Source organism: Sitodiplosis mosellana, unplaced genomic scaffold, assembly GCF_009176505.1.
Source record: "Sitodiplosis mosellana isolate CC-2019 unplaced genomic scaffold, AAFC_SMos_1.0 Smas_scaffold_6166, whole genome shotgun sequence".
In the NCBI taxonomy this organism is placed as follows: Eukaryota; Metazoa; Arthropoda; class Insecta; order Diptera; family Cecidomyiidae; genus Sitodiplosis; species Sitodiplosis mosellana.
The window spans coordinates 4,287,430-4,300,376 of NW_022601407.1; the positions used below are offsets into that span (position 1 = coordinate 4,287,430).

Genomic DNA, 12,947 nt, shown 5'->3' on the forward strand with positions numbered 1-12,947 from the left:
AGAGAGAGAGAGAGAGAGAGAGAGAGAGAGAGAGAGAGAGAGAGAGAGATATAAAGGAATATGTGAGAGATGGGGCGAGTAAAAAGTTTTGCCGCACAGAAAAATATGGATTACACACATGAAACGAAGAAAACGAAGGAGAAAAAGAACTCGTCCGTATTATGCTCCTCATCGGCACACGAGCGAGTTAAGCGTTCCAAAATGTAACACATCTTAATTGAAACCAATATAAAAATAGGACATGTTAATCAATATGTAATGAAGTTTAGTTTTAATTTGAGCACACGATGCACCAGAACCTTGCTCTCTCTCTCTCTCTCACTCACTTACTCCACTTCACTAGTGTACTCGATACAAACGCAAACCATTTTCGATAAATCCAATTTGTCTGGCTTCTAATGTTTCTTGACTATGAATTAAGAGATTACTATGAAGTGCTCAGTCTGTATATAATTCGCTGTTTGCGGTGCATGGTCGTGCACGCTCGCCTGCCCGCCCGTTGCAAGTTAATATGTACAGTAGACGAAAAACCGTAGATAGAGAGAGAAAGAGGATGACGATGCAGCAAAACCGATCGACCAACCAACCGATTGTCATGTACGGCACGTAGAATACACATATTGCAAAACTACATACATGTTATGTGTAGAGGTCAATTTCGATTGTGTTGCATTGCAAAATGCACTCCAAAAAAAAAGAAGAAAAAACCCAGCGAAACAGAAACGTGAAATGAGGAACGAACCAACCAACAACAAAAAATAGACTGCCTGTGTGTATATCACTTGAATGCGACATTGAAATTCTATTTATCAACAGTCAATTCATTATGATAACCAATCATTGGCTATGTGCGGTTGTTGTTGTAACGAAACTCGGCAAAAATTAGTCCTTCATACTAATTACCAACGTCATTCAAAACGTGAATAAGATTCAATATGTGCATTGTCCGACTTTTTGTCTGCTTCGCATCATGATGCTCTGAATCTCTTTCTCTCTCTCTCTCTCTCTCTCTCTCTCTCTCACACATTCTCACTCTGCCTCCCTTGACGCGCTCATTCGCTCTTTATGTACTTCAAACAACATTGTAGAGACATATAACAACATAATTGCGATTGTGTGCACAACGGAATTCCGGTCTTGTCTTTAATGGACCGTATTTGTTGCAACTTTATAACGTTTGCAAATGAGCTCCGTTGATGACATAGAGAGCAAAATAGTTACGAGTTTGTGCTCGCATTGTTTTTTCTATTGATATCAAACAACAACAACAACAATGTGCAGAATATAAAGAGTGCTACCAAATTGATGAAAAGCTTTTAATGCAGTGAGAAAGACAAACTTACTCGCTTTCATTATTATCAAATTCCAATTCGCCCTGAACCATTTCATAATCCCTTCCGGTTTTGGCTGTGCCATCTTCAGTCCAGTATGGTAATAATACTTTGCCGCGTGCTCCACTAAATCGTTGCACTTTCAATTCGTACACACCGACCGATTCACATAGTTCGTGATCTTTTGAGCTGAATGCAAATATACCGCCATGATCATCGTCTAAAATCATTACGGTTGCAACGCTTGGCGTGGCCAAGGTAACATCGGACGATGCATTGGTAAGCTTAACATAAAAGTGTTCGTCCTGTTCAAAAACATCGTCGTCGATAACTTCAATGCGGAATCGTTGCTCATCAACACCTGGCTTGAAAATAAGCGTCCCTTTTTTGCCAACATAGTCACTGCCTGCTTCTGCCGATCCATCCTCGGTTTCGTAATCGACGGTGCATTCGCGTGTCAAATCACCATCTCGAACCACTCTCAATTCAAATTCGCCACAATTTTCCATGACCGTATAATGGCCAGGCTCGAAATAGACCTTTATCAAACCAACCTCCTCATCCAGATCAACATCGACGCGTTGCAATTCGGCCTTCACTTCGCTCAAATCAGATTGAGCTCGTTCCGAAATTTTTCGCATAATATTGCCGCTGCCCATCATTTTGCGTGTCGCCTGTATGCGATAGAATGCTCGCGACTTTGGCCCATTGTTCATCAGTTGTTCTTGTGCCATAATTTCTAGATTTTCTAAATCGCTTTGCGGATATTTTCGGCGTAAGTTTTTCAATGTTGTAATGTATTCACGGCGTGCCTCTTCAAAATCTCGTACCTCTTCTGTGATGACGCCACCATCTGTGAACGATTTAATATTATCCTCACGACCATTCATTTCGAATGCAACATCGGCTTCGGTTTGTACCATAACACCATGCTTATTGATACGATACTCTTTGCCAATGTACTTGTAAATGAGCAATCGTCGATCGGCAATGTAGGCCGTGAGCACCGTCAGCGGAAAGAACATGAATGTTAAAAAGCTTTCCCATAGCTCAACCACACCGGGCGAAAAGAAATCCAATATTAAGTACAACCAAATATAGGCGAACACCGACCACGTTGATGTTACAAAAAATACACGTAAATGTTTGATGCGACGCACTTCACCTTTTGGTATGACCAGCACACAAATGGCAATGATAACAAATAGATTGTAAGCGGCCGAACCAACGATAGTTGCTGGCCCTAAATCGCCCGCATCGAAATTTTTTCCGATAATTTCAATGATCGATAGCAAAATCTCGGGTGCACTTGAGCCCAAAGCCATCAACGTTAAATTGGCCACCGTTTCATTCCACACGCGTACCACTACGATTTGAGATTCACCATTTAATTTGCGCACTTTCACCTCCTTTTCCTTCGATGTGATGACTTCAATGGCCGCCATAAATCGGTCCGATACGATTGAAACACCGATAAACAGGTACACCAAGATGCTAAAATAGACGGTGCCACGGATGATGACATCGCGTAGTGTGAGATCATCTTGTGGTTGCCAAACTTTCAATAACAATCCGTCATGACACTTTGTTTTCTCACCCGCCCAATCCAGGCTTTTCGCTTCGATCGTATGATTATCGAAAAATGTGGCACCACTGACGGTCGAACTGGCAGCCATCAACACCAACAATTGAACGATAGCCATATTCGCACGACGACACCTCTTTATTGAATGCATTTTTTATGTTTTATATATCAACAGACGGTTTCTTCGTTGATTTCTTTACAAGCACCCCGTTAATGGCATTAGAGATTTCGAAAAAAAAAAAACAAAATATGAACGAATGCAAAAAAAAAATTGACCACAGTCGATTTCTTCTTCTATTTTTGATTCTTCTAACACCACCAATAATTTATAGATATATATGTATATGTATACGTTACTTTTATCAAAGAAATTCGTTTAAACAGTTGTGTTCTCTATATCGTTTTATTAGTAAATACCCCGTATAAGCCGTCAAGTGATCTGATGAGTAAACAACATTCGACAACTCACTCAAATTTATACACAAATATCAAACCGATCAAAACTTGCACTAGTCACAACAACGATAGTTTTCGTATTTGATTCAATCATGTTTACACGGATTTAATCTTTTGCTGCTACATTCATATGGAGAGAGATAAATAGATAGATAAACACAATTATATTCTATTTGATGGGAACGGCTTCAATTTGATTTTTCATTCACTGCGTGCGGAAAATAGACGATAACCGTTTATATGTGTGTAGTGCGTGACAGACAGGCAGACAGAGAGAATGAACGAGCGAACGAGCGCTTGGCGAGCGAGCAATGAGAGTGAAAAAGATAGAGAAAAGAGCAGTGAATTGCATAAATAAGGTTTTCAACACATTTTCGGCATTTTCGCTATGTAATTTTCTTCGTCAATTTGTCTCTTCTGCCGTTTCCACGCCAGACATCGTTCATTCATGATCTAAGAACAACACTGCTCGTTGTATTTGTTTGCTAAATGCGTGTGTTTGACTGAATATGGTGTGGATTTTTCAATGCAAATGTTCGTTCGTTCGTTATTTATGTATTCATGTTAATTCATTATTTTAATGTTAGTTTCGGTTGTGTTGCTTTTTTTCTTCCTTTTTACATTCCTTTTGGTGACATCGATTGAGTGTATAGTTTTCTTTTTGCTAATTTGAACTTATTTTTTGGTTTGGCAAAACACTTTCTATTTAATCCGTTGTTTTATGCACGGGTCTTGTTGTTGTAAACTATTTTGTTTTATATTTTTTTGCAGGAACAATTTACCAAAACTTATTTTGAAATCTAAGTTGTTGTTGATGACGGAGGTTTGTTTCGATGCGTTTCTTCTTCTTTTTATTCAAAACAAAATTCGTTCAATTTTTTTCATCACATTTCGGTCACAAAAGACCCAACCAACATATATTCCTTCTCTTTTTTTTTTTGATTACATTGATTTTCACTTAAACTATTATTGCTACTTTATTACAACTTATTAACCATTGTCAACAGTTTTTGTGTCCTGTTCGTTAAGCGTTGATGATGTTTGATTGTTCAGCATTCCACATAATATCTGTCGATCACTGCTGATTTATGTATACATTTTCTCATATGTGTGTGTGTGTGTGTTATGAACGAAACGACAAAAACAAAACACAACAAATGTTGATAATAGTCATTTTAGGCCAAAATTTCGATTTGAAAAATTAAAATCGTAAACCGTGGGGCAAGAAAAATTTAGATTTTTTTTAACAAAGGCTTAACAATTCGTCTTGTTTTTTCTTCTTATTTGTCGGTTTCAACGAAGTGTTTTCGTTTTATTTTTCTTTTTCGTATCGGTCTTTTTTCGAAACTTCTTCGTTCTTGGTTTATTTTAAATACTTTTATGTAATTTTTTTTCCTGTTGCTGCTACTGCTAATGCTTTGTTAGTCAGTTTGTTGTTATTATGGTTCGGTGGCAAATATTTATCATTGCATATAATTTATAAAAAAAACTTTTTTTTTTTAAATCACACTTGTTTAAGAAAAATTTTGCACGCATACACAACAGAAAAAAACAGCACAAATTGTCCCGTATATAATATCTATATGTGTATAATTATGGAGATAAAACTGCAAAGGCCTGGTTTTATCAAATTGTTGGTAAATTTCACAAAAAGTCGTCGATAACAACGATGAAGAGAGAAAAAAAAACTGCTTCTTCACGTCCACTTGAAAGTCTTCCTGAAGAGATACGATGAGCGACTGAGAGAAAACTCGTAGGTGATTAAGCACTGAAGAACTTTTTTTTCTTCTGCTACTGTTGATGCTGCTGCTGGAGCTTCAACTGCGTTCGTATCGTTTCGTTTCGTTTTTTTTTGTCAAAAAGTGTTAATCAGTTGTGTCAGTCGTGTGCTTCCTCTCCAAACAAAAAGCAATACAGAATGAAATCCACCTTGACGATGCGATGGAGCACAAATGGATGTGATGATGATGATGACGAGGAGATGGTATGGTGAGAAATGAGCTGTTTTTCACTCGCTTTCTGCCTTCTTGCGCACTTTCTCTTGTATGTAACGACTATATTTTATTTCGTCGCTTCTTTTAATCTATTTCTTTATTTTTTCGTTTACATTTTTTTTCACATCTCCTCCAGAAAACACTCAGCGAAGAATTTCATTTGTTTTTTTTTTTGTTCCAAACAAACAACAGAACACAAATTTAAAAAAAAACTACTATATAACGAAGATGTCAACAGAAACAGAAAGTAAAGTTTCGGAATATAATAATGCTGCTGCTGCTGCTGGACTGTATGATAACGTGCATGTTAGAAAACTGAACGAAAAGCGAATAATTTGCAATGAAAAATCCCTTCGCTTGGATAGCACACAGAAAGAGAGCAAAGCAGAGGAATAACATATATGTATATAGTATATATATGTATATATATGGAGAGAGAGAAAAGACGAGGAAAAAAAATAAAACAACAACGTGTACACACTGACGAAAATGCTAAGAATCAGTGACGAAACGAAGCCAGTAAATTCGTTGTTGGATGGAAAATTTAAAAAAAAGAGATAGATATATAGTAAACATTGCACTCGACTCGTGAACAGTAAAAAAATGATATTATTTTTTTTGTTCAGTAACAGCAACAGCATTTGTTGGAGTTTTTCGTTTGCTCTGTTTGCTATTGCTCTTCAAACCGTAAGCTTTTACACAAATCATCTGCACCATACACATCGATATGGCACGTATCTAAGCGCGCACACACACACACACACGGAGAGAAAGAGAGAGCGTGTGTGTGTGCGTGAGCCGTGGTTACATTTTCACATCGATCAAAAGAAGGGAATTTCACTCATGTGTCGACGGGAAATTAGAAGAACTTTGCAAAGGCTGAGAGAGAGAGAGCTGCCTGCACCCACAAAATATGGTTGCAAAGAGAAGGAACAAATAGAGGCAGAGAGCAGAGAACAGAAAAAAAAGTAATCGTACATCGTATGTAAAGAGTGTGGCGAATGCGAGCGCGCGAGTAACGACCAACAAGCACTTACACACAAATCCAAAGCCGTTGTGGCCTATGTTTCTAAAAAGCGTAATTTAGACACAGCAAGTCACAGAGAGCAGTTGACTTTGGATGGTGGTGAATCGAATGATATGAATGAGTGAGACAGAGACGAAGACATGGTGTGTGTGTGTGTGAGTATGTTTCTCTGTCTTTGTCTCCCTCTATGTGTGTGATATGCAAAAATTAACAAATTTCCAACGGAAAGCACCTAAAAATCGAAGAAAATGCGCAGTTGCGGAAAATGGAACATGTACGCAGATTGATATCGGCCACCCATGTATTTGTGCGTATGTGGCCAAGTACACACAGCATCGAGTTGGTGCTGCGTGTGCATATGTGTCGGTGTGTCAGTCAGTAATTGTATGTGGACAAAACGGCACTTTTCGATCTCTTTGCCATATATTCTCCTTGTATTGTTGCCGCCGTCATCGTTGTTGTTGTCGTTCTCGCGGCTCTCGCAATATAACGCTCGATGCGTACCAGCAGCAATTGTTGTGCTGGGAAAAGTTTTCAGCTTACAAAAGCTATAGTGTAAGCAATTGGTGAATTGCCAGGATGTTCTGATCTGCTCTGTTCTGATTTTCCTTTTTCTCTGTGTGTATGTGCCACACTGCGAGGTACTCTTCCAAATGGATCGCATGCTATTTGGTGCTTTTTTTTTGCTGCCGTTGCTGATTCTGCTGCTGCTACTACTACCACTGCTGCTGCTGTTGCTTTCTATCCCATTTCGTTCCCTTTTAGCAAACGCATCAGTGGCAGGTTTTTCGACAATAAGGTGGTTTGTTAGCGTCTTTTTCGATTTTCCCCAATCCGAAGGCAAAATTGCCTCGCGCGGCGCATTCACAACAATTAAATATTCCCGGAAAATGCTGCAATTCTTCATGGGGCGTATTTCTGAAATAGTTTGCATCTTCTTATTCTCGATATACTTTTTTCTCTCTCTTTGTTTGCTCCTTCTTTTTCTGTCGCCGTTCGTCGTTGTTGCTGATGATGATGCTGCTGCTGCTGCTGCTGCTGCTATTGCTGTTGTCGTTATTTCGCTACCCTCGTCCCATTTGTTCAAAATTTAAGTGGATGCTGTTTGGTGGATGGTGTGTTGTATGTTGAATGATATCTGCATTGGTAACGGGATATAACAAAGCGAGAGATGATAAATAAAAACACGAACAGATATAGTCGAGGCAAAACAACCGTTCACATTTTATTGATGGTGAGCGAGCGCTTAAAGCATAGTATAGTCGAATTTTCCAAAATGATTAATGAGCCCAAAGTTTATCCAAAAAAAATTCGGTTTTGCGTTCGATTTAAAGCATTTCCGCATTGTGTGTGAGCGTAAAAAATGAAATCCATAAGAATGAAAATGGGGACAAAAACGGTATTAAAACGATACGTCACGATTATTCGCCTCCGACTTTTTTTTTCTTCTTCTTTCGTTTGCTCTCTTCGTTTTGTGCGTCGATACCAGATAATAGTATCCTCTTTTTTCCTCTCCGTATTGTCGACAATATTATATTCGTTGACTGCGCTAAGTGATAGGACTTCTGCCATTGTCGTTTCTTTCTCACTCTGTGTGTGTGTTGGAAAATTTTCGTTCGTTGGTTGGTTTTTTCTATTCTCAAGCAGCTGCTCAAATGTACAAAGTCATTTTCGCATGCGATTGGTCCAATAAAGGGCGAAAAATTTTAATATTCCCACATTTATCTCTTTCTCCTTCTTCTTCTTCTTCTTCTTCTTCTTCTTTCTACATTCTACTGAATAATTTCATGTTCTTTTTTTCGATGAATTTCCTTTTTGTTTGTCCCATTTGCATTTCCATTGAGTAGTAGTGTAATGATTCATGGGCGATTTTTTTTGCGGGCCAATATTTCCAAAAAAAACGAAGAAGACATGGAATCAAATTAGATATTTGTCAATCATAAGTTGGCAGCGTATAAACACAATTTTTCTGCTTTTCATTCTGTTGAATGGGTGAGTTTTTTTTTGGTTGCGTTTTGTGTGCGTTTTTGTGGCCCAGGATGCAATGAGATCGCGTGCGCCCTCGGGCAGTATCAATTTTTATGGCTGTGCTTTTTTTGTTGCTGTTGTAATTTTGGCTGATTTCGCTGTCGACGTTTCCTCCATGTAGAAAACCTCACGCATAGAAGCTCATTGTTGACATTTTACATAGTTTTGAGGCAACAAATCTGTGTTTATGTCATTTCAATGGGGAAATGGGGGGAGGGCATTTGTGTGCATTTTGAATTATTATCACACAGTGACACACATGTGTTGTGCGACGTGCTGTGCGCTACCGTGCTGCTGAAATGGACGAAATGCATGTGATAGATGTGTTGCTGATGCTATGTGCTAAATGGAGGGAGAGGAGGAGGACAGCAATGTTCATTGCGAATTCCACAACGTTGATGAGAGAATGTATGTACTAGTTGTGAACACTGACAACACACACCTCATCCACAGCATAACAACCGCTATTTATTAGTTATTAGTATGCGAATGGCCAAATTAATTACATAATTTGTCCGTAATGACTTAATCACGAATGTATGATGTTGCACGTTGTCGTCATCGTCATCTGGGGGAAAACTTAATAGATAACCTCATTTATGATGAATCATCATTGATGATGGTACATATATGGGAAAAAAGATCGAAATCTCGTCGAAATAAATATAAATAAGCATTAAATGATGAAATAATACTCCTCAACAATAACACAATCTGCGATAAAAGAAAAATCCACACATTTTCGATAATTGTACGTGTTGTGCATTGGAATTTTCATTGATTTTTACCAACAAAAAAAATTGCGGTCGTTGGAGCGATAGTCAAACACGATACGCTCCTGTAAATTCCTCCCAAACATTTACTCAACGCTAAATCAAACTGTCGAACGCATTAAATATTCAACGTTTTCTTCATATTGAAAAAAAAAATAGAAAGAGAAAAAAAATGAGCTATTGAGCTTATGTTATCCAGGCACGCCACACGCATATGCATGCCGATGTTGGAAAGCGTACAATTGATTGAGGCATGTTAAACTTGATATATTCATTTCTTTTTACTACTTCGTTCCTTCAACAATTTCATTTGCATTATTGTTGTTATTATTAATTCAATATAACAATATTTTTTTCCGCTGAAAATGCGAACTTATCGATTTTCAACACGGCTAAACAAGCTTAACTCTAACATTTGGAGAGAAATACAAGAAGAGCGAATGAGAGAAAGAGAGAGAGAGAGAGAGAGTCCGAAATTCCACGTACGTTTTTATTGCTGAACATAAAAAAAGCAACAAATAAGTAGCGTATCGCAACTTTATTGACATATGCACCCGAATCAGTAAAAAAAGTTATCGCAAACTTAGAATATTCTTTATTGAATATTCGATTCATATGAATCAGTCGAGAGAAAAGGAGAAAAAAACAGGGGAAAAAAATGGAAAAGCCTTTCTACCTTAAAATAACTTACTCCGTTTCGTTGTTGTTGAAAATGAGTTGATTTGACTGTGTTTCATATGCTTTGCCGCCTTTTGCGCTTCCATCTTCCGTCCAATATGGTAGAGTAACGGTGCCTCGGGCTCCAGATGCTCGCACCACTTTAAGCTCATAAATCCCGACCGTTTCAATTAATTCATGCTCGCTTTCGGCAAATGAAAAAAAACCAGCATGATCATCGTCCAATATCATAATGGTAGCGAGATTATTTGCACCCAAAACCGCACCATTCGTTGGATTGCTAAGTTGAATGTAGAAGTTTTCATCGACCTGCGAACAACAAAGTGTTGATGAGTGCTCATGCTCAATCGAAAAATTGTATTGTTGTCATCAACCTCGAAAATATCGTCGTCCACAATGTCAATTTTGATAAAGCGCTCACTGATCCCGGGCGTAAAAGTAATTGTGCCCGATTGAGCGATGTAATCAGTACCCGCCTCTGCAGAACCGTCTTGCGTCTGATAGTCAACGGAAACATGACCGGAAAAATCACCATGCCGCATAATACGAATGTCAACACTGCCACAATTCTCCATTACCGTGTAATGGTTTGGTTCAAAGCAAATTTTTGGCGTTAAATCATCGTCATCGATCACATGCACTTGTAATAAATCCGCTTTCACTTCATTGGTCGTACGTTCGGCAATTCGTCGAACCACATTGCCGCCACCAAGTAATTTTCGGCCAGCTTGCACGCGATAGAATGCATGCGATTTTGGGGTGGAATTGAGCAGTCTCTCTTGTGCCATCATTTCCAATGTTGCCCGTGCACCGAACTGTGGATATTGTGTTCGTAGGTCTTGTAAAATTTTTATGTATTCCAAACGCAATTTTTCAAGGTCTGTAAATTCGTCGGACATGAGTTCGGTGCCATCGGATTCAAGAATTACCGAATCGGATCGCTGCTCCTTTGGCATTGGTGTGGTATGATCGGTGGTTTCCATTTGAACCATAACACCACGTTCGTTCATACGATAGCCTTTGTGCAAGTATTTGTAGACGAGCATACGTCTATCGGCCACATAGGCCATCCAAACGATCAATGGAAAGCATAAAAAGGTGATTAAACCTTCCCATATTGCCACCACACCCGGGCTAAACACCGCCAATATCAAGTACAACCAAATATATGCGAAAATCGACCAAGTAGCCGTGACGAAAAATACACGCAAGTGCTTAATTCGCCGAACTTCGCCCTTTGGAATGACCATAATACAAATCGCAATGATGGTAAATAGATTGTACGCGGCAGAGCCAACGATAGTTCCCGGCCCCAATAGACCAGCTTCGAATTTATTTGTGAACACCTCAATGATAGACAACAGGATTTCGGGCGCACTTGTTCCTAAGGCCATTAATGTTAAATTTGCCACGGTTTCGTTCCACACCCGTACAATGACTTGTTGCTGCGTTCCATCGGGTCGACGTACACTTACACTTTTTTCGATTGCAGTGATTTTTTCAATAGCCGCCATAAATCGGTCAGATACGATCGATACGCCCAAAAATAGATAGCACATTGCCAAAAAGTACACCAAACCACGGGCAAACCGATCACCGGTTGTTAAATTTTCAATGGGACGCCATGCGGGTAATATTAAACCGTTTCTGCATTTTCCCGCAGATTTTCTTGCTTTCAACGTTTCAAGATTCGATTTGGTGGCATTTTCAACTTGAATTTCGGTACCCGTTAGCAAAGCGCTTTCCGTTTCAGCTTCCGTTTCGGTTTCAGTCTCAGTTTCATTTTCAGTGTTTGTCGTAAAACCATTATCATCAGTTACATTTTCAGCGATTAACTCTTCCGTTGTGCCATCATAATCGTATTCATTTGTTACATGCCATGTGTTATCATCGTCGGTTATTGTTGTATTTGGTATTTCAATATCGTTGAACTTATCGTTGTCGGTGGTGGAATTTTCGCCGTCATCTAAAGCTCTACCAATCGCAAAACTTGTGCACAATATCAACCAAAATACCAACTGTTTCACATTCATTTTTATGTGCATTCCTTTTCTCTTTCCTCTCGCACTCTCGCTTTTCTCTTTAAAATAGCACTCGGTTGAAAAGATAACTGTTTTCGCTTTACTTTGTGGTGATTTAATCAAATTGGCATTTTTGTATCGTATATACGTATTCTCGTTCGTGTGTGTGTGTGTATATGATCCTTTCTGGGTTTTGTTTGAATTTTCAACTCAAAATCTATTCACTCGTTTTCGAAAGTCTTTCGTTTCCCAAACTATATCTATATGTATCAGGTGAGATTCTTTTGAATTTTCAACGAATTAAGTGAGATTTGTCGGCGACGCCGTTTTTATTGATAGGAAAATGATGACATCACTTTGCATTTTACAACGTAGGTTTTTGGTTTCAAAAATGTTTCGTGTTGAACACGTTTGCGGTTTTCGGTTAGCGCGAGTTCTTCGGCCGTGTGACACACACTCTCTCTACGATGTTCGTATGCCTTAAAAACACTTGTCAGATATTTCAAGCTGAACTCAAATTAAATGGTGCACCAATAAACTCAACCATTTTCTCAATGCTTCACGCCACTTTTCACGTACTCAATTAAAATTGCTCACAAATAAATTCTCACACAATACCAGCAATTTTAAGCCGTAAATTACAAACAAAACCGAAAGAATCGAACACAAATCTCATTAATTCATCAGATTAAATGATGGTGAAACAGAAAATTTTAAATTATTTTCGTTTGTTTTTTTTTCTCTCTTCAATTCAAAAAAGAATGTTTCCAGCACATTCTGTTCCGCAAATCGAACTAACTATGACACAGACTAAATTTATACTCATCCTCGACTATTTGAGAAACTAAGCCAGAGGCTGGCTCGGTTATATTGGATGCCAAAAACCTAGAGAGACAAACTGTGTGAGAGAAAAAAATCGTTCGACGGCGCTCATATTGAAATAAGTGATCGCAATATTCATATCGCTTCTAGAACCGATAGACGGATTGTGTGTGTGTGTGTCTATTTTTAATTTCGAAATTAAAGCGGCGTGCAGGAGACGGTGACTAAGTGA

General features: G+C 38.6%; 1 protein-coding gene across 2 annotated transcripts in view; it reads right to left on the reverse strand.

Moving 5' to 3' along the window:
• Positions 1-12,830, reverse strand: part of LOC129575333 (sodium/calcium exchanger 1) — a 25,750-nt gene extending 12,920 nt beyond the window's left edge. Inside the window, exons 1-2 of one of the 2 annotated variants that reach the window (XM_055458740.1) lie at positions 10,247-12,830; positions 9,886-10,181 (exon numbers count right to left, since the gene is read on the reverse strand). In XM_055458740.1, the coding sequence (XP_055314715.1) occupies positions 9,886-10,181; positions 10,247-11,917 (1,967 nt within the window). In that variant the 5' untranslated portion in view covers positions 11,918-12,830. Of the gene's footprint in view, positions 1-1,343; positions 7,889-9,885; positions 10,182-10,246 lie in introns of those variants that run through there. The other variant, XM_055458741.1, reaches the window with a different exon arrangement.
• Between the last annotated feature and the right edge of the window lie 117 nt (positions 12,831-12,947).